Consider the following 23,339-nt stretch of genomic DNA (forward strand, 5'->3'; position numbering starts at 1 on the left):
ACCACAACCAGAGTCTAATATCATTTCTGCCTTAAATCCTCTAGGCTTCCTCTTTCGTCTCAATTCTACACACAGTGGCCAGAAGACTGCTTTGAAAAGGTTCTTGATTAGATCAAGTGTTTTTTCTGATCACAACACTTCAATGTACATCAGGGACCTGCCCCACCCTCGCCTCTCTCTGTGCCTTCCTCTGCTCACTCACTACTGCTCCAGTCACACTGGTCCTCTCACTGCCTTCCCACCACAGCACTCTCTGCCCGAGAGGCTTCCCTCTCAGTTTTCACATGGCTACATACTCCAGGTTTCTCTCAAATTTCCTGGTTCCGAAAGGCCTTCTCTGACAACACAACTAAAACAGCTGCCCAGGCAACTAACATACTCTCCTTTTTTAATTCTGCATGGTATTAATATGAGTACTCTGTAGTTATTTCTGACAATTTTATCTTCTCCCCCGAAGAGAATGTAACCTCCATGAAACTGCCTAAATGATATATCACAAGCCTTAGTAGCAAGTACCACAGTAAATATTTCCTGAGTGAATCAGTAGGGAAAAAAAAAAGAAAGAAGATGCTCTGGGCTCTTTTTCCATATGAATGTTTTTAGAGTCAAGGCACACTGTTATTCCTTCCTGAACTCCTGGCATTTTACAGGTGAAGAGCCATCAGCAGGATTTACCATCTACAGGTCTTCTAAAGCAACAGTGTTAATTCTGAATCCAATTATAACCTCACCTTCCAGGAAAGAGCGAGACCCTGGGTCATACCTCTACATTTCCAGAAAGAGGCTGGCACTTAAACCAGGATTCCTAAATGACAATCCGAAGATTGGAAGAAAAGTTTCAGCCCCATTCCAGAGTCAACGTCATCTGAGGTGAAACAGAGGCTTCCATTCAGCCTGTGAAGGAAGGCTGCAGTAGGCAGGTTTGGGAGGGGCCATTTTTCCATATACCATTTCCCATTAGGGTCTAAGGAAGAATGGGCAAAGTGGAGGCATCACTGAAGGGCAAGGGCTTTACAACTAAAGAAGAGCAGTGCATGCGTGCACATGAGTGTATGCCCGGGTGTGTGCTGGGAGTGGGCCCAGGGAAGAGGATGCTCCCAAGTTCTGCGATGAGACTTGGGTCATTATAAGTAGAAATAAGATCAGCTTTTCCTATAAATCTCCTAGGCAAGTACAACCATATGACATGATTATAGTATAACTGAAGACTGCAGAGACTTTTCTCTAAAAGCATTTTTTAGAGACAAATTTTCTAATAGCAGCAACGAACATCCAATAAACATTAAGCCTCGCTTCTTCTTGAATCATTAAGATGAATAATTAGGAGATCCACAAGGAAACAATTCCTAAAGTTATAAAAATAATTAGACAATGATATTCTTTGTTATGATGTAATTTTTGAAATGATACTTAAAAATGCAACTAAATTATCTTTGTTACTATTTCACATGTGAATGTTCTCAAAGTATTTCATGGGATTGGATGCAGGGAAGAACAGCAGACCAATAGAATAATTATATCATTAAATACACAGATATTGTTAAATGTGTTGAAAATATGGAGCACAAAATAATATGTCATGACTTTTCAATTATTTGTGCTTATGTCTAGACAGGTATAATTTTCTTCTGAGATCTGTAACTACAGGTGCTAACTCTACAGAGAGCTTTGATGATTTAAAGTAGACTTCTGTGACAGTGAAGTTTTCTCTCCGGGTACTAATGCGCTCCCTCTTATACTGTGTTGGTCTATTGAAGAGGTTGTGAAAATAATACTGCCACCCACGGTATCTCTCTTCAGAAGATTCTAACCTCCCTTTGAAAGGATTTTTTAATTCTGCTTCTTACTGCATAACAAGTATAAGGTAATGACATTGATAGTTCTGAAACTCATTTCTTTACTTTATCATCAGGAAGACAATCTGTTCATAAGCCCCATTCCTAACTGTAAATGCTACCTAATGTCAGTGAGCAGACTTACAAAGGTTTGATAGGGTCAGTATGCAAAATTCACCAATGATTATCTTAATTGTAAGAGAAATAAAAAACTCACCAAATCAAACCTGAAACAATATTTTCTGGAGGGCCATTTGGCAATGATACAACACGCACACACTCATGCTGTTCAGAAGTTCACTTGTGAAAGGAACAGGAGTGCACACAGATAGCACTATTACAAAGATGCCAGAGCAGTGGTTTATATAAAAGCTTAAGATAATCACACCATCTAAGAGCTCATCAGTAGGGAGCTCAACAAATTATGGACCGCCTATAGAATGAAGTATTAGGCAGCTACAGCAGATGGTGTTTACATCACATGACATGACAGTGTCAGCGTTTAAAGCAAAAATTTTACAGTCATTCTTAGAAGGATCCCTACGCTGCCCATGACAATTTGCTAATAAACACTGCATTTGCTTCTTGGGAAATAGTTGGACATTAAGTCACATGTGCTCTTCTCATTTTTTTCTCAACAAGCACTGGCTGTTTCTGACCCGTGAGCACTGGATACCTTGATACGAAAGAACACATGAGTTCCTACTTCAAAGGCACATACACTGCAACTGCACCAAAAATGAAACGACAAAGCAAGTAACAGTAGCATTTTAGGTTAAAAATGTGTATTTTCCCCATGGATTCACCAATTTTACTGAGCATCTTCTCTCTGCTGGGCACAATTGCAGAGACAAATGTGAACAACATCTCCATGCTTCCTTTCCTGCCTGTTCACCCCAGAGCAGTAGTTTATACAGTGTGGCCAGGGGAACTGGTGGGAGGCAGGGGCTGACCCAGAGACCCATGAAGGGATCTGCAGAGTCAAAACTATTTTCATAATAACCCAAAGATGTTAAATTGCCTTTATCGCTTTCATTTTCTCACTAGTGTACAGTTGCGAGGCTACATAATGTGTGAAGATATAATTGCTCTGATGGCTAATGGAATCTGTTGAGAATCCATTTATTCTGTTATGGACAGCCAGATGTCAAAAAGACCTACTAAGTTGTATGTTACTTTTCATAAAAATTATGTCTTTTGTATGGATATGTAATGGGCTTATAATTTTTATTTTAGAATAAATATTTTTAAAATTTCTCAGCTTAATTTTTTAATACAGTAAATATCAATATTTATAGTCTACACAAAACAAAAGCTCTTTGAAGTCCATGATAGGTTTTAAGACTATAAAGAGGTTCTGAGAACCACTATCAGAGGTGAGATTAGAAAACTATGCATCAGAATATTAACAGCAGTTATCATTCTTAACTGATGAAGTTAGAAGTGGTTTTAATTTATTAGTATTCTCCAAATTTTCCACAGAAGAAAAAAGTATTATTTTAAAGATCAGGGCTACTTATGTCTATCTTAAGTGGGTCACTCTGCTCTAAACAGTGATTTACTGTCTTATATATAATCCAAACTCATAGGACAAGAAAACTGTGTGGAGCTTTGTATTTGTAGTTTGTAATTATAAACCTAATACTACTCTTTCAAATGATGACATGTGAATGTTAAGTATGAACCACTGAGCTAAATATTTTATGTCTTTATCTAAATTATTTTTTAATTCTGAATTCAATAAACATTTGTGTCGCTTGCCTAAACTATACTGGCTTAAAGTGGCTTTTCCTTCTGACCAAGACCAAAGAGAGAGTATGTAGTGTTTTCTACATACCTTCGTATTGGGGCAAAGGAGTGCAGTGATAGGTGGTACAGGGGGTACATTTGGCTTTCAAAGGCATTTCAGAGATTAAGAAAAATAATTGCAAATAACCAAGTCTGTTTAGGACTATACTAGATACTCTTGACATTTTTCTCTATCCCTAAGGTTCTCAAACTTAAATGTACACAAGAACCACAGGGAGAGGTCAAAAGTACAGATTGCCCAGACCTTAGTCTCACAAATTCTGGTTTCTAGAGCTTGTGGCAAAACTCAGGAACGTTTCTTTTAGCAAATCTTGCAGATAAGTACCCTAGCAAAATGGTCCCATCCACTCCACTGAATTTGCCTTCTCCAATGATGCAGTAAGGGCTAAATCAATGGTTTCTCCTGATCTCCTTGATTTTTGCAGCTTCTACCATTGCTGGCCATATCTTTTTCTGACCGCTGCTTCATGTTGTCTTTTGCCTGACTTAAACGAAGGCATTTCCCAAAGATCAAAGCTCGGCCATTATTTGTTTCTCATTCACTAAGCCCCATCCTGTTTGTAATGTGTTGACATTTTGGAGGCATATAGTTATTAAATTTGAGGAGTTCACACCAAATACTTCTTGGAATATTCCTCTGCCCCTTTCTATCTTTCTTCTCCTTCTGGGAGTCTCACAATGCGTATCCGCTTGATGTAGTCCCACAGGTTCCCCAGGCTCTATTCACTTTTCATTATTTCCTTTCTGCTCCTCAGATTGAATGATTTCAATTGTCTTATATTCAGGTTCTCTGATTCTTTCTTCTGCCAGCTCCAATCTGCTGTTTAACCCCTCTAGGAAATTTTAAATTTCTGTTCTATGGTCTCAGCTCTGTTTTGTTCCTTTTCATAGAGGAACTATGGATAGTCTCTTTGTGTTCATCTACCATTTTCTTGATTTCCTTTGGTTCTTTCTCTATGTTTTCCTTTAGCTCTGAGTATATTTAGGACCAAAGACTTTGTCTGGACTGTCCCAGGTCTGGTCCTCTTCACTGATGTTTCTATTGCTTTAATATTCTACTCTGCCTGGGTTAGCACTTCCCGTTTCTTTGTCTGTTTTAGAAGGTTTTATTGAAACCTGGACATTTTGATATTTTAGTGTTTTATCACTGGAATTTAGACCCTGAGGTTCCTGTCCCTTAAACCTGCATCCATTTAGTGTTATGACAGAGCTTTCCTTGAATCTCTAAGAGCTAACAAAAAAAAAGGAGGAGGTAAACACAGACAGCACCTTCCAAGTCTATGAAGATTGGCCTATGTGTCTCCTTCAGAGCTGATCCATACAATGAGTTTGGAGAACAGCTTCAGGCCAAAGCTTAGGGGACTCCCTGATCCTTTCTGTGCATGAGTCTTCAGGAATTCCTTCACGTAAATGTGTATGTCACTCCCTCTTCCTTCAGATTCAGTTTCCCCCTGTTCCCAGGTACAGTACACTTTGTCATACAGCCAGCAAGTCCTGCCCCAGGCAACAAGGCTTAACTGTTCTCCCACAGTGTTGTGTAGAAGAGTCTGTAAGCAGCCTTCTATGGTGCAAGGCAAGTTCTGGAACAGCAAATCCCTCAGGCCACCATCAGACAGACTGGGCCAGATATACGTGCTTCCACCAATACGTGTACCAAGGTAATTCTGATACCTCCCGAACTGGCACCAGGGACTTGTACTGGAGGGAAGGCCAGCTCTGTGTGGAGCCAGTGAGGGGGTGGGGAAGGGGTCAGCCAGGGCCACCACAAGAACTTAGCACTTTTAAGTTGCCTTTTTCTTGATTTGCACTTGCCCTGTTGCTGCAGTCCTGTGTTTTCTGGATGTTTTAGAAAGATGTTTCTGCTAGTTCTTGCTGGTTCTGCCAAGCTTTAGTAAGGAGACTGAGCCCTAAAGCCTCCCTCTCTGCCGTCATGATCCTCCTTATAACTTTTCATGCTTTTGTAACTGCCCTAATGAAGTCCTTCTACATTTCACTGCTTCCATCCTAAATTGGCTGACTGAATTTCCCCATCACAATCTATAGGCAAGAGCCAATTGGGTTATCTTTGATTAGGTCAAACCCTCTTTGATCAAAGCCTTCAAAGACTACCAGAGGCAATGCTTTTCTGGTACTCAAGGCCATCCACTAAAATAACTTCTCTTCCTATCACCAACTACAGGATCCAGCATCCTTCAAGGTCAAATTCAAGGGTGGCCCAGAGTTCCTTAGAAGGAAGATGAAACGGGTCGTATAAGAGCCAGTGAGGTTACAGGCAGGGAGTGCCCTGAACTTCTTTCTGCTGCTTAGCTAGCTGTATCTAATCATGCAAAAGAATTAGTGTGTAATTACCACTAACATATTATTTAGAGGTTTGAGTGTCTTAGGTAAGTAGCTGCAATAATAACAATAATATCAACAAGAGCAACAACAGTAGTACTAGTTATTATTATTCTTACAGAGAGCATCTTCTGAAGAGTTACTTACTTTAAATATATTATTGTGCATGTTCCCCAACCAAAACAGTGCTAAACAGACCTTCATTTTATAGAAAAAGAAAATGGATTTTCAAAATACATTAACTCCAAAGTGACAGAATTAGGAAGGAGTGGAACAAGAATTTGAATGTGGGCTTGCCTGACCCCGAGACCCACGATGCTCCACTGCGGCTGTCTCCTAGAGGTAAATCACGACCAGACTGTGGACTAGTGGACAGAAAAAGACTTTACTCCTCAACGTACCACAAAATGAGCTCTCAGGTTAGGCTGTCAGCTCATCAGAAGTGAACTTAAAGTGTTCAGAACATAAAAGCACATTAACAATGCATAACAGAAGAGAGGATTTAACAAATGAGTATCGCTACTGAATCACTGCATCGATACTTCTTTTAGTCTCCAGTGTCTTGGAGCAGCTAGAAGGAAAAACCTGAAGTTGTAAAACTGTAACCCATACCAAACTCTAAAATCTCTTTCATAACTACTTGTTACAGTGTACTTTGAATTTATTGTTTTTTTCTTTATATGTTATAAATTCACAATAAAAAATATTTTTAAAAAATGCACAGGTTGATGAAAATATGCATGTGTTTTTATAAAACAACAGCTTTCTGGCCTACTGCATTAAAAGTGTACATAAAGTTCTATAGGATTACCTCTGATGACAATACTTGAGTTCTTTTTTAAGACTCTGGTTAGAGCTTTCTTAAAAAAGAGCTCCATCTAGTGGAGCAATTCAACCAAACAGCATAACAGACACTTTCCCAGATGCAGACGATTAAATGCCTCACATTAAGGGATGCTTTGTTCTGACATGCACAGTGTCTAGCTTTCACCACGATTTCAAAAACAGAAGATGATGTTGAGGATGGAGTAAGGTACATGCAAGTGCTCTGGGATCTGCTATACAAATATGATGTAATGATCATGCTTTTTTAATAACAAGGTGGCTCTGTTCTGTGGAGTTAAGAGAACTGATACATGAGGGCCTTTCCTAAGGTTTTGGACAAAACCAAAGAGCATCTAAACATCATCATGATCCTCAGTAACTAGCACATTTAAAATAAATCTGTATTTATAAGGTTTATAAAATAAGGTTAAATAAATCTTTAAAGAACGATACAGCAATACCTCAATTATCTGTGGTTCCTTTACTTTACAGACTCAATTACACACACACACACACACACACACACACACACACACACACACACGGGAGGCTCAAAGATGCCTCCTTCAAAAACAAGCATTTTTGGAAAACGCCACCTATTGCCACCAATGTAGTGGTTGCTGGAGGTTAAAAAAAAAAGTGACAGCAGGCCTTTCTAAGATATTAAATTTTTTAGACATATTGAAATAAAAAACCTAAGCCTACTGCGGATTAGAAGAATTAATTTGGAAAGTGAGAAGAGGAAAGCAGAAACTTTGGAGGCAAGCACAATAATAGCAGCAAAATGTAACAACCCAAGTCCTTTTAACAATGGATCGGAAGGTGAAATCAGGAAACCCTTAATGAAAAAAAGAGCTTCCTGGGGTAATTAGCTCCACAACACCTCAGCGGCCCTTATGAATATAAGCATATTTTGCAACTGAAGTTCATGAAGATTCTTTCATAAAAAAATTACATAATGCTTAAAAGTCAAGGATATACTCTTGACAAATTTCCATACAATGATTCTCATGAAATAGGTCTTGAAGCACAAAGGGTTATACCTTCCTTCCTTTAGAAAATCTGTTTCGAGTCTTCCTCTTGGAAGATTTTAGCAAATAAGGCATCATGCAATATAATCTGAGAGGCTAAATGCTGTTTATAGGCAAGACCTTTTCCCCATAAACAACATGTGAGGCGCCAGTGTGCATAAATGTGATCCTCTGCATAAAAAGGGGCAGCACAGGAAGAGATGACTTGCCATGTCAATGCAAGTCAACAATTTCACACTTACTTTATTATTTTTTTAAAATTTGCTTAAGGGTTTTGAGAACTTACCGCCCAGAAGAAACTGGTTTAAGTGAACTAACATTTTCAAACAGTTGGGCTTTGGCTGCCACTCTGAAAAATAATTTTAAAATACAAGATTCATGAAATCAGTCAGAATATCATTCAGTTCAAAGTGCAATTCAGTATTTATCAGCTAAGCAAACTAAAAAATGATTAGCTAAAGACTGTCAAAATTCTTTATTGTGGTAATATATATACAACACAAAATTTGCCGCTTTTAACCATGCTCATATGTACAATTCAGTACACTAATCACATCAACAACATTGTGCTACCATCACCACCATCCATTACCAAAACTTCTGTATCACCTCAAACAGAAGCTCTGTACCTTTTAAGAAATAACTTCCTGGTCCCTACCCACCACTACCATATTGTGAGCATGTAACCACTTCATTCTTTTTAAGGACTGAGTAATATTCCATTTTATGTATAGAAAGCCACTTGTTTATCCATCCATCTGTGGATGGACACTTGGGTTGTTTTTGGTCATCAAAATTTGATATGAATTTTAATCATTTTATGTTCTTATATGAAAGAGTTTTCCAGCTCTAGTCTCCAGCTCACAGGGGATAAGACTGCAATAGGCACTTAGCTACATCCCATGGGGATCTTACTGTCCTCATCCTTTTTGTCTCAGAAAAGTGTAGGAGTAGTAAAAGGAACATTTTCTCTTCACTCTGCTCCTGGCAGTGTGTCACTGAGTACCGCGTAGCCACAAGGAAAGAATCAAACACAATATGACAAAAGAAAAATTGTTTACTCTGATAGCTTTGAGGGAACTAACTCTAAAATTATTTCATGTATTTTTTTATATTTGAACACAGCTCTTGTAAAATGAAGAGGGAACTCTGAAAACATGGTCAATAAATGAATTCATGGATTCAAACTTTGTTTCAAATAATGGGGGAGGGGGCACACAGGATGTTTTATCTGGAGAGGTAAAACTACTGAGTGTAGAATGAAAACAATAAAAGCTAAGGCGCCCTAGGTAATTCGAAAAGTTTCTATATTTACTAGAAAAGAATATCAAAATTCTTTGAAGGATGTTTTCATATAGCCTGCAAAAAAAATTGTATCTCATTCCTTTGATTGACAAACTCTTCTCCCAAAGAAAGCCCAATCATCTGATAATCTCAAGGACCATTTTATACCTAATACAGAACATACACTCCCTCATTTTAATTTCTACTTTAACTATTAGTACAATCACAAAACAGAAGCTTTTGCCGGAGACCTGGGCTAGATTCCCAGTGTCTGCCCATGTGGATAAAAAAAAAAAAACAGAAGCTCTTCTCTTTTCCCTGGAAAGGGTGGAGTTTATATTTTACCATCTCTCTTGACATATTTGCTTAAAATGTAAGTTTCCTTAATAGCTAGAACTACACACACTGCAGAATAGATAGATTTACAAATATATCTGTCTATACTGTGGTAACTTAATATCACCAAGAGAGAGAACTTTATGTTGAATACACTCTGAAACCAAAGGGTTCTTGTCAAAGAAACAAATGAAAGAATGAATTAAGGCCCTGCCCCTATGGAAACAGGGCTAATACATTTCTTACTGTACTTTTACTCGTGAAGTGTCAGGGATACCACCATTTTTAAAATAAGCATGAGAGAATACAGAGTACAGAGCTCAAGTTCAAGAACCTTGAGTTGGAATTTCAGCTCTGCCATTTACTAGCTGAGAATTCCTGAATTACAGTACTTAATTAAACTTTCTAAGAATCAGTTTTCATCATTTTTAATAAGGGGTCTATACTACCTATTACAAAAGGCCATTGTGGACATTAAAAGAGAGGACATGTAAAGGTGTTCAGTACTTGCTGATACAGCATTTAGGAGATGCTCAGCAAATGTCACAAAAATAAAACCAAAGGGAGAGAAACTTTTCTTCTTTGGATTTTGCTTGTTCATCCAGGTTCCAATTTTTTCCCTCTTCGCTGCATTTCTGTTCACTTCTATGTACTTTCTCCTAGCAACCCTTAGTTCTGGGTTGTTTTTTTTTTTTATTAGAAGTACCCCCTTCTGCCTTTTACATCCTTCTTCTCTATGAGCTTATTTTAATCAGTTAAACTCAGGTAGGAGAGAGGTGTGATGGAAAGGAGAGAAAACCAACCCTCATTAGATAAAAAGCAGTTGTCTTTATGACAAGTTTTGGCTGGTCAGGCTGGTTTAGGGGAGAGGAGGGATCTGGCCTAGCTTACAACTACTGCATGGCAGTCTCTTCAGCTCAGAGGTAGATGCTTAGCTTTTAAGGAAAGCTTCTCGTTTCAAAGCCCATAAATACTATTTTATATTTATTATCATGTACTTAAATTAAGCCATACCTCTGCTTCTAAGCACAGTGCTTAAAGTGCTTCCACATGAGATTTTTTTAAGTATACTAAGCCTATTCTAATTTTCATATCATTTTTAGAAGGGAGTAGGATCTACAGAAGTTGACTGTACCTACTCTACCTGTAGGATTTCTAAAGTTCTTTTGAACATACCTAACTCCACTGTATCCCCGGTAGACACAAGTAAATGGGAATACTTTCTCACTTACACTGAGCCAGGTCGCTGATAGCCATTGCTCGAGGCAGTGTCTAGCCTTAATCTCCTGCACATTTTTGGAGGCAAGTCTGGGTTTGGTGAGGTTTTGGGCATCTCTTTCGAACCTATGGAAGCCAAGCTTTGAATGGATCCACTGTAGCTCTTGTTTCCTAAAAAGGGAGCCCAAGGAAACAGGCAAGGTGCTATTAGACAAAATAAAGGCAATACACAGTACATGTTATAACAAAAGAAAGCATTTTTCTCTGAGTCCAAATGGGAAGGGACAGAATGTTCTTTGAGCACAGCAGCCCATCACTCAGGGAGATCACAATCTACAGTAATTACAAAGACATCACCTCACAGAGATGGAAGGATACAGGTAAAAAGTCACAGCACATAGGAGTTTTAAAAAATTCAAGTTCAGGAACAAAGTAGATAAGCATCATTCAAGTCCCTTCTCCATTTAACTTTTTTCCTGCTTAATCATGCTGAACAGTTCTCCAAGTGACACTGAGACAATCACACCCTGCACAAGCTCCAGTCTGGCTTACCTTCGGCTGCAGAGATGGGCCTGAGACAGGAAGCTGAGGGTCTTTTCAGGCCCAATAGTCCATAGGACCCTTTCTTGACCAGGTCTATCGGTGGGGAAACATCCCCTGGGCTAGTGACCGAGGCCACACTCTGGCAATCTGATTCTGCATCTGTTTTGGTTGCATCTTCCCTAGAACTCGATTCAGGACTAGTTGTCCAGAGACCAAGGCTTTTCTGTCCATTAGAAGGTGACGGGGATGCAATCCAGGGAATCCCTCCAGATTTCTCCCTGGGCTGGCAGGAAGCAGACTTTGTAGTGCTGTTTTGTTCAGATGAGTGAGAGGAGAGTGACTCGATGCTGCCCATAGGTGTGCTGTCTGGGCTGCTGCTATAGGAGTCACCTGAGGAGGGACAGGAGCAGGAGACAGAAAAGCAACGCAGCTATCTGTTGTTAACAGCACCTCCAAATCCCTTCTCTTCTCTACCTCACTGTGGACTCTGCGGCCTCCTGGCCCCACTGAAGCAACTGGCCTTTACTTGGTACGGGGAATTGTCCTCAGTGCTGGAAAGAGGCTTTAAACTATGCATTTAGACTTGGTGAATGCATTTTTCAATACTATTCCAGGAAGATTTTGATATGCACCCTGACCCAATGAAATACCTTTACTTCTTGAAACATTAAGGCTGACTGGAATTTAGACTAAAATTTGTTCCTGAAACAGGACTCAAAAGAAGAAATGAGAGTCCTTGATGATATTACAAGGGATCAGTGGAAGGAGGTAACATTAAGGGTATATTTTTGCCTTCTTTTACTTTCCTGATACTAGGTGAGTCTGAGTTACAATGCAGCCAAGTCCTCCTCCTTCACTCAAATGCATCATTAAATGTCAGCAGCAAATTACAAGCCACTCACAATTTTCAAAGAAAGAAAATTTTTCCCCTTTTTTGGCTAAGAATATAGCAACATTAAATAAGAAACTGGCTATTTAGCTGAGTTTATTTTCTAATGTTCCTGAAAGAAAAGTATATGAAAAATGAGAGAAACTACAATAATAAGATATGCAGTAAAACATACCTGAATTAAAAATTGGTATATTCTCCTTCCTGTTGAGCACTGACTGTCAGGGAAAATGGGAGTTTGGGGGATTTAAAATAAAATGAGAAGGGTCAGAGTTTATTATATGCCATGGGCTGCGGCTACAGCCATTTCACGTTGGGGCTTGGCTCAGAATGCTAAGTTAGTGATAATGTGTGGGATAGTTTTTCTTTTTCTTGCTTTAAGAACATAACGTGAAAAGAAAAAAAGAAAATGACTGCTTCAGCAGGACCTTCTCTAGCTTTCTTCTCTACCACTCTGACAACAGGACAAAACCTGCTACAAAGTAGCACCTGATGTACACAATCAGAGTTGGAAAAAAAAAAGGCACTGAGAAAACTATTTTCCTCCTTTGTAGCAGTAATGAATTTGCTTTTTTGCAAGGAACCTTGAGACTATGCTGATAGAGAATGTATAAATGTTACAACCTGGCTTCCTGGGGTGAGTCAGAACATTTTCTATAGCTGTTTAATTACCAATAAGGTGAGGTAAGGCAGAATTAAAGAATGAAGAAAGCATCTCCCTAGGCAGGGCACACTTACTATCTGGTTCTGCCAGGCACGGAGTATATCTCCCCCTGGGCTTTCGAGAGCCTGTAGAGAGGCAGATGGCTCGTGTCCTCCGCGATCCAGATCGAGACTGAGGCTGAGGCAGAGGGATGTTTGGGTCTGGGGCAGTGTGAAAAATCTAAAGGATAGAAGGAAAAGGAACCCGAGGTCAATAAAAGGGGGAAATGGCGGGCCGCGGTGGCTCAGCGGGCAAAGTGCTTGCCTGCTATGCCGGAGGACCTCGGTTCGATTCCCGGCCCCAGCCCATGTAACAAAAACGGAGAAACAGAATACAATAAAACAAGAAAATGTTTAAAAATGTTTCCCTTTCTTCCTTCCTTCCTTCCTTCTATCCTTCCTTCCTTCTCTCTGTCTTTCCTTTAAAAAAAAAAAATAAATAAATAAAAGGGGGAAATGACCATTTTCATCACAAAATGAGCTTTGAGAGTTATTAAAAACCTTAGAGCTATTGGCTTCTTAATCTGCTGCATGGCAAGAAATCCTTGATAAAGACAAATAAATACCCTAGAGCAATTATAACCATTCCCATTTCCAGTGAACATTTCTTCTCTGGGTTTTCTTTTTCATTCTGTACCCCACCTCAATTTCAGAAGGTTTTCCAATAATTTCAAGAAAACCTTTCAAATATAAACAAATTCTCCTTCCCTCTTCATGCTCTGAAGAACACAACCTAAAGGGAAGCCCATCATTCTATACCACTTCCATAGCAGGGTGCCTTGTTCTCAGGAGAAGGTGCCGCCATGCTGTTGGCTCTGAGCTGCCCCATTGCGATGAAAGAAGGGCATTCTTCTGCAGATATCGGGAAGGAAACAGTGGAAGAGAGGGGAATAGTCATTCTCCCATGGGAACAACTTCAGACAAATGGATCACAAATGGGCCAGTCTTAAATGGCTTCACCTGCTCAATAACCTAGGCACTATGGTTTTCACAATTTCTCATTTCCATGGTTATTTCCAAGTTTCTTTTAAGAAACTCTTCTTAGGGAATGGATACAAGAAGAAACTCAGGCCTCTGTTCCCTGTATTTTTTCTTTCATTTTATTTGGAATATCCCCTCCATTACATAGCTGAGATTCTAATTCCAGAGCAACAAAAAAGAAGGAAAAAAAAGGTTTATCCACAAAGTAATTTTAGAGTGCTCTATGAATACAAACAGTAAACTGACTACATAAATGCTAAAGAAGAAAATCTTAAAAAATAAATGATGTATATACAGGGAAATAAAGCCATCCACATGGAGGATTTTGAGAAACACTTAAAACTATAAGAAAACAAAGGAAAATCAAATTCTCACAAAGAAGTGATTCAAACAAAACTTAAAGGACTGACATTTTTATAGGAATCAGTGATTACAATATTAAGCTCATAGATGCTAAAAATGTGAAATTCCTTTTTAAAGCAAAATACAAAATGTGATATTTTCACATCAAAATTCTGCCTACCTTTTCATAGTGCTCTATCAGGATCTCAACCACAATATTCTGAAATTTAATATTCATCATGGCAGCCACAGTTTCTTCCTGTGCTCTCATTAGAGTTGGGCCAAATATGACACCAAGATTTGAGACAGTCATGAGATTCTGTTGGCTGTGCAGTGAAACTCTGCAAATATACAGCATCAAAAATATTTTAACTTAAATGTTAAACAGTTACGACACTATCAAATTTGTGACATAAAAGAAAATATAAAATACGGCATTAAGAGCTAATTTTCCTAAATAGCCCATTTGAGTCACTCCCACAGGTACTGGTAGATATGACCTAAAAGGTGGAAAGAAAGTTAACCCCTGTAGAACCCCTTTCAGACCTGTAGAACTCCTACTCTGAGTCTTAGGTGTCATACAGGAACCCAAAGTTCTAAGGAAATACCAGATTTACATATATATAGGACAGTCTCTCAAAATCCGAAATGACAATCATAGCACCAGACTAAATGTGACTGCTATAACAGTTAAAAATCTAGACCCCAAGTCAATAGGCCAAGCCTTTGATCTTGAGGCTTGCTCTTGTGAAGCTTATTTAGCAGGGAAGCTAAGCCTACCTATAATTACGCTTAAAAGTTACTTCCAGAGGACCTCTTTTGTTGCTCAGATATGGTCTCTTTCTTTCTAAGCCCAACTCTGCATGAGAAACCACTGCCACCCCCCCACCCCCGCTACATGGGAAATGACATCCAGGAATGAAAGTCTCCCTGGCAACATGGTATACAACTTCCAGGCACAAGCCTGGCCCTGGTACCGTGGTATCAATAATGCCTTCCTGACCAAAAGTGGGGAGAGAACTGTAACAAATAAAGTATCAGTGGTTGACAGAGTTCCAGTAAAGTCTAGAGGCTATTCTCATACAAGCTTCAGCTAGATATTGCTATTTATCATGCTTTGCCAACCCCCAACCAAAACCATTTCTGCCAATGCTAAAGAACACTTAGGGCTTTATCTGAGATTCTGCAAAGATTCCACGTATTATGATTGCATTCCAGAAACCTATAACCTCTAGATGGGTACCTAGGCCAGATAAGTCTTGAAACCCAGAGGGTCACCCTCTCAGAACATCAACTAGTTACATCCCTCGTCCCATATTATCAACAGCCCCTTCCAACATGAAATAGTTAGAATGGGCATATCCCAAATACCTATAAAGAGTGAGATCAAAGGAGAAGGTGGAGTTATAACAGAGAAGATAGGATTTAAAAAGTGGGTAGGACTGCTGAATCATTATATCGATATTTCCTTTAGTCTCCAGTGACTTGGAGCAGCTAATTGTTCTTAACCAATTGTTGCAGTGTGCTTTGAATTTATTGCTTTTTTGTACATATGTTATTTTTCACAATTAAAAAAGTTAACATTACATTGGAGGAAAAATATCTCCATTTGCTGAGATAAATTCAAACATGCTGGAAATATTATCAGCTGTTTGGTATTTTCTATGGTACTGTACTTATATCAAAATGTGGTTAAGAGTGAATTGCTTGTATTTATGTTCAGATTCATCAAACATGCTTTTGAATACCTCTTGCCAGGCATTTTCAAACAAAATATTACACTTGCTCTTCTTAGTAAATTATTCCAACATTACTCTTTTTTTTAAAAAAAAAAGCTCCTAAAGTAAAAAGGATGTTCATAGATTATAATAAATTATAGATTATAATAAATTAGAGACAGAGCTGCTATTAAATTCAGGTCTCCTGACTGCAAGTCAAGGGTTTCTGCTTGAGCTTCCCACACTGATCACTGGTCAACACATGTCTTTCATCCATTCGTCCAAAACTTCCCGAGTGCCTCTTAGTGCCAGACACTGGGTTAGGCAAACAGTAAGGCAAGGAGATGTGATAGCAACAACGGCTGGCCTGAAAATTAAAAGCCTCTGATATCACTGACCTGAGAAAATAATTGCAGCAATAATCAAGAGTGACTTTGACTAGTTAACTAATTTCATCTGAAAATTGGATACATCTTTTAAAGGAAAACCTGTTCATCTGATCAATCTTTCAATTTGACCAGTCTTCTCTATCATACTCCCAGCAGAATCCTATCATAAGAGTATGACGATCAGGTTGTTGGAATATGAAGTTTTATGAAAAAGCATAATACAAGATTACACTTATATCTATGTGTCATTAAATGTATTCCAAAAGTAAAAAATTATGGAAAATCCAAGATTTGGGATTATTTGATGTAATTCCTTCCACAGAGCAAGGAGAGCCAGCCAACTCCTGTGCCTGAATTTTCTCTATGTGCCTAGAAGAGCACTACCTAAGAAGGCTTTCAGTTTGAGTAAGAAATGTTTCATACCAAATTTCCTCCCTAATATCAAATACATATTAAGTGCTAAATATGTATTAGATAACCTGTTTTGGAAATTGAACCCTGTTCCCCACAAAAGATATGTTAAAGTCCTAACCCCTGGTCCTGTGGGTGTGTACCTTTGTTAATAAGAACTCTGAATATATTAAAGTAAGTCAGGGTGCAGATGGGAACCCTTTTGTAAACAGGACCTTTGAAGATATTTTTAGTTAGAAAGACAGCTCAGAAAGTAGCATGCAAAGGCATCAAGAATTTGATCTCTGCAGTGGGAATGCCCAGACAGGCACTCAATGCCCAGCACTGAGTGTTCGGGAAGATCATGGCCACCACGTGGTACTCGGAGAGGGCAGGGCCCATAACACAATGTTCTGGAGAACATGAGCTCCATATCAGTGCTTGGAAGGGTGAGGCTGTCACTCCAGCAGTCCACGAGTACAAAGCATTGATCCACAGATGACTCTTAGACCTTGAAATCTAATAAAGTTGGCCATGGTGAGTTTCAGACTTACTTAGGACCCACAGCTCCTTTTTTCTTCCCACTTTCTCCCTTCTGGAATGAGAATGTCTTTCTTTTCACCCATGCATTTTAGAAGCAGAAACTTGTTTTCCAGGTCTCACAAGTCCATAGATGAACAGGAATTCTACTCCAGGAGGGGCCAACACCCACAACAGATTTTGATGAGACTTTAGACTTAAAGAGATGTTACTGAAATGATTATTAGCTTTGGGGATACTTAGATGGGATGAATATTTTGCATGCATAAAGAATGTATACTTTGGGGGTCCAGAGAGCATACTGTAAGGGACTACATCATATTCTTCACTCAAAACATGTCCAAGTCCTAACCCTTAGTCCTGTAGGTATGAAATCATTTGTAAATAGATTTTTGAATATGTAATTAGTTAAGGTGAGGTCGGGTGCAGATGTGAAGCCATCTGTAAATAGGACCTTTGAACGTGTTTTTAGTTAATAAAACAACCTACTAAGAAAGTAGCATGGAAAGGCATTAAGGATTTGATCTCTGGATTGAGAATGTCTGGGTTGAAAGCCTGGCTCCATACCCACACAGCTAGGTGAGGTCACCCAAATTATTTAGTATCTCTAAGCTTCAGTTTCCTCATCTGTTAAAGTATGAAAATAATAACCTTTATAGAATTTTTAAAGAATTAAATTAAATAATGTAGTAAGTACTCAAACTTTAACTATCATTTATCATTATTTAAAACTTTATATTAATAATTAATATTTATAATAATTAATTACTATTAATAAATTAATATTTATTCCCCAGTAATCCCTATTTTGCTACTGAGTGATTAGCTTAGAAAAGCTGGTCAGTTGTCCGTAAGTGACATAACAGATTCAAATCTGCTTTATTCTTTTTGATTACACAACATTCACGTCCTACACCTAAAATTGTTCTATGTTAAATATCCATTTTTTAAAAAGGTGTCTTGACAATTATACAAACTTTGGGCAAGGAATATGATCTCAAAATAATATTTTCCCCTGAAATTAATTTAGCTTTAGGAAGTCTTGCTAAAACTTAATAGTTCCTAGTGGTATTAAATAAAATGGAATAAGATTAATATTAAACTCACAGGCCATAAAACTGGGAAATTGTAAAACTTGGTCAGGTGAGAACAGGAATGTTAATAACTACATTTCTCAAAAGATGGAGCATTTCATTGATCGATTTTCTTTTCATTGACCTTCCCTTTTGTTGGACTAGTGAGGCAATAGTCTCATGTCAGCCTGCATTCCAGCTGGCTCTATACCTCACTCCCTTGACTCCATAGAACAAACACCCATTAGCTTTCTCCTGGAACATCTCCCTTTCCATGAACCTAACGAAGAAAAGTACACTACCATCTGCTCATTTGCAACATTTTAAAATCAGAAGTTTATACACTTCCTCCCCTTAGCCCCCACTCATAGGGCCGACGCTCTACCCTAGACGCGGCAGGCTGAGAATACCAGGGCTCTGAGTGTTGTTTTTCTTTTGTTTTGCCTTGTTTTTGGCATGGGCAGGCTCCGGGAATCAAACTCGGGTCACCGGCATTGCAAGAGAGACCTCTGCCACTAAGTCACCGTTGCCCACTCTGAGCATTCCTGTCTCAGCTCACTTGAAGGAAGTAAGTGTGCTGAGGAGACCGGAAGCTACTAACTCCACCCAGTGCCAAAAGCAATGACTCAAAGGATTTTGCACAGCAGAAGAGGCAATCATTAAGAACACCAGGCTCTGAAGCGACCCTCCAAAGAACGAACTATATTTGAATCAGTGTAGGAAGTTCAAGCCTAACAGTGATCTCAAAAACAATGGAGATTTTGGTGTTAATGATTCAGGAAAGGCTGGTAGCTAAACTGAAAGACAGCTGGTTTACTAGAATGAATAAAGGAAAGGAGGCATCTAAATACCCTCTTGGGGTCAGAACAGATCTCAAAGACTGATCTGAAAAACAACCTCACCAAAGGGATTCACGTTAACTGAATCAGATTATGGAGCAATTTATGACCCAGGACACTGTCAAAAACAGAACAACTGAGAAATCTGCTGGCAATTAATAGTCTAACAGCTGGGTGTGATACCAAATGAAGCAGACAGCTAAGCAGAGGGATCAGGGATGGAAACAGTGAAATAGAACAGAAGTGGTTTCAGCAGTAAAACCACTCTCATCCCATGACCATGCCCAAGGCCTTCTGAGCAGTGACAACAGAGGTTTCCCACGGCAGCTGGGGAAATAGATTTAGATAACATACTCCAGACAAGTCACTAAAAAAAAAAAAACAGCAAGCAAATAACAAAAACAAGAGCCAGGGGTGAAGAAAGTCAGGATCCACAGTCGCTTAGATAATTACTTAAAACGCTCAGTTTTCAACAACAACAATATGACACAGGCAAAGAAATATGAAAATGTAATCAACACACAGGAAAAAGAGCAGACAAAATAAACTGCCTGAGAAAGAGGCCAAAAGTCAGATTTAACAAATACTTCAAAGCAGCTACTATAAATCTGTTCAAAGAACTAAAGAAAATAGTCCATTCAGTACAATAGCAAATGAAAAACTCAATAGTGGGCCTCAACAGTACATTGATCTAGTAACACAATGTATCTCCAAACTTCAAGAAATATTCCAATAATGTAATCAGAAGAAGAGAGAGGAAAAAATGAAGAAAAATAAACAGATCAGAGAAATGGTGGGTACTATTAATCACAAAAATATAAGCAAAGTGGGAGCATTAGTGGGGAAAGGAAAAGGAGCAGAAATTATATTTGAAAAAAGAGTATCTGAAAACTTTTCAAATGTGATGAAAAATATTAATGTATATATTCAAGAATCTCAACAAACTCTAAATAAGATAAACCCAAAGAGATCCATGAACAAATACATCATAGTAAAGGTGCTGAAAGCCAGAGATGGAGAGTAAATTCTGAAAGAAATAAGAGAAAAGCACCTCCTCAAATACAAAGGAACCCAGTCAAGTTAGCAAGTGACTTCAGAAACAAAGGAAGACAGAAGGCAACAAGGTAACATCTTTAAAGTGCTCAAAGGAAAAAACTGTTAACTGAAATCCTTTATCCAATAAAACTAAATTTCAAAAATAAAGACAAAGAATCTAATCTTGTATATCCCCATTATAAAAAAAATACTAAAAGGTTGGGAGGAAAAAAACTGAGCCTCAAACGTGTATGGAACTGAAAGAGGCCCAGAATAACCAAAATAATATTCAAAAACGAGAGGGTTGGATGACTCTTGTGTCCTGACTTCAAACTGCATTACAAAGTGACAATAATCAAAACAATGTGGTACTGGCATAAAGACAGAAAAACAGATCAGTGGAACAGAACTGAAAGTCCAGAAAAAGATCTACATTACCTAGAGTCAACTGACTTCTGACAAGGTGCTAAGTATATGCAGTAAAGAAAGGACAGCCTCTTCAGCAAATGGTCCTGGGAAAACTGAATATCTGCATGCAAAAGAATGAAATCAGACCTATACTTCACACCATATACAAAAATCAGTTCAAAATCGATCAAGGACCTAAATATGAGAGCAAAAATTATAAAACTCTTGGAACATAACGAAGAGAAAATTTTCATGACTGGGATTCAGCAATATATTCTTAAATACAAAACCAAAAGCATGTATAACAAAAAGAAACAATAGGTAAATTGGATTTTATGAGAATTAAAAAATTTAGTACAGGGTGCATGGATGGGTACATCAATGGTAGAATGCTCGGCTTCCATGCGGGAGAACTAGGTTCAATTCCCAGACCATGCACCCCCAAAAACCTTTTTTTCATCAAAGGAAATCATCAGGAAAGTAAATAGACAGCAAATGGAATGGGAGAAAAAAGTTTCAAACCACATACTGAATAGGGTTTTAAGTCCAATAGATATATATATATAAAGAATTTTTAGAATGCAATAACAAAAAGAAATACAACCCAATTAAAAAATAGACAAAGGACTTGAACAGATACTTTTGCAAAGAAGATAATAAATGGCCAATGAACACATGATGCTTAAAATCATTGATCATTAAAAAAATACAAATAAAAACCACGAGATACCTCTTCACTCCTACAAAGAAGGCTATTATTTTTAAAACAGTGGAAATAACAAGTGTTGGAGAGGATGTAGAGAAACTGGAATTCTAGTACATGGTTCGTGGAATGGTAGAATGCTGTAGCCACCGTGGAAAACAATATGGTAGTTCTACAAAAAGTTAAATCTAGAATTAACATTTGACCTGGCAATCCCACTTCTAGAGACTGAAAACAGGGTCGCAAACAGATATTTGTACACCAATGCTTATAGCAGCATTTTTCACAATAGCCCAAAGCTAGAAACAACCCAAGTGTCCATCAACAGAAGAATGGGCAAACAAATTTTGTTACATACACACAATGGAATATTATTCATTCATAAGAAAAAAATAAATTATAAGACATGCTGCAACATGGGACAACTTGAAAACATTATACTCAGTGAAATAAGCAAGACACTTAAGCACAAAAATTGCATTATATAACTTACGAGATCATAAGAAATACCAGATCTGCAGAGAGAGAAAGCAGATTTGAGATTACTAGGGAAGGGGAGGGAAGAGAGCGGAAGGAGGAATGCTTGCTTTGAAAAATAAAAAATAAGTGTAAAAAATTATTCAAGGCTGCACCACATAGGGCAGCCCTGGTTGAGGCTGAGGAACTGAGAAACAGAAAACTGCAGCCTAACACGGAAGCGCAGAACCCACAGGAGTGAATGGATGGGGAGCTGGGAACTAGGAAGAAAGCCATGCTACCCTCACCAGCGCAGACCCGTGACCGTGACTCACCCCACACCCCATGCACCTGAACCCCGTCACCTGCCCCCATTCCCTGCCCACACCCCACCAACCCCCTGTGTGCATACCTGCTCCACAAACCCACCCCACCTTTCCTGCACCCCTCCCGAGCACTGCCTCCCCCTCCTTGCTGCCTGAAGACTGTTGCCAGCGCATTAGCACATAAGGGCTGAGGGCACAAATCTCCATACCCAGGCTACACCGGTGGCCCTCCCATAGTGTCACACAGCCTCACCCCATCCCCGAGCTCTGTGCATCAGTTTATGAAACTCCAAGACCAGCGCATGTGCTCGGCTCTCAGTCATGCCCCTCAGTTCTGGGACATCAGTTTACGGCACTCCGAGACCCGCACATGCACATGGTCTTCAGTCACGCTTCCCAGATCTGAGAAAGCACTGACCTGCACAGCAGAGTCACATCCACCCCCAGTTCATGAAGGCATAGTGCTGGCCCACTGCCATAGCTCTGCACATGTGCACAAAGGGCCCAGTGCCCTAGACCAGAGCATACCAGGGTTACGGCCTCCAGACCTGTGCACCTGCACAGCTACATCCTCCCTGGTCCCTGGGCACCCAAGCTCACAAGCACTAACATAACATCCCCAACCTGCACCTGTACCTGTGCTGCAACACATCACAGGACTGCTGTGCCTGCCCGTTACCCTGCATCATGCTACACATCCACCCTGCAAACGCAAGGCTTTAGGCTACTGAAGGAAATCAACTTCCAAAGTAAATCAATCGAGGTACTTACATGAGGTGAAAACAACAGAAGATCACTAAGCATATCACAGTGTAGACAGATGTAGCCTAGCCCAACAACCAAATTAAAACACCAGAGGAGACACAAACATTGGAACAACTAATCAAAGATGTTCATATAACTCCACTTGATAAAAGAAGTGGGATAGCAAATGACATAAAGGAGATCAAGAAGACAGCAGAAGAGCATAAAGAGGAATTTGAAAGAATAAATAGAAAAATAGCAGATATCACAGAGATTAAAGACTCTGTTGAACAAATAAAAAACATACTAGAGGCACACAACAGCAGATTTGAACAGATAGAAGAATAAGCAATCTAGAGGACAGGATGACTGATTTCGAACACCAGAAACAACAAAAGGCAGAAAAGAATAAAAAATTTGAATTGAATCTCAGGGAAATGATAGACAAAACAATGGACTCAAATTTAAGAATCATTGGTGCCCCAGAAGGAGAAGAGAGGAGTAAAGGGCTAGGAAGAGTAACTGAGGATATAATGGGGGAAAACTTTCCAACCCTTATGAAGGACATAAATAAATAAGTCCAAGA

The 23,339-nt window shown here is 39.0% G+C and overlaps 1 protein-coding gene across 3 annotated transcripts in view; it reads right to left on the bottom strand.

Annotated features, from left to right (window-relative positions):
• The window catches only part of ARHGAP42 (Rho GTPase activating protein 42), a 323,631-nt gene that overhangs the window by 8,299 nt on the left and 291,993 nt on the right, over positions 1 to 23,339 (bottom strand). For all 3 annotated transcript variants that reach the window (XM_077113175.1, XM_077113174.1, XM_077113176.1), the window contains 5 exons: positions 14,314 to 14,473; positions 12,846 to 12,990; positions 11,228 to 11,608; positions 10,690 to 10,846; positions 8,124 to 8,186 (listed from right to left, as the gene is read on the bottom strand). In XM_077113175.1, the coding sequence (XP_076969290.1) occupies positions 8,124 to 8,186; positions 10,690 to 10,846; positions 11,228 to 11,608; positions 12,846 to 12,990; positions 14,314 to 14,473 (906 nt within the window). The remainder of the gene's footprint in view (positions 1 to 8,123; positions 8,187 to 10,689; positions 10,847 to 11,227; positions 11,609 to 12,845; positions 12,991 to 14,313; positions 14,474 to 23,339) is intronic.

Source organism: Tamandua tetradactyla, chromosome 8, assembly GCF_023851605.1.
Source record: "Tamandua tetradactyla isolate mTamTet1 chromosome 8, mTamTet1.pri, whole genome shotgun sequence".
NCBI lineage: Eukaryota > Metazoa > Chordata > Mammalia > Pilosa > Myrmecophagidae > Tamandua > Tamandua tetradactyla.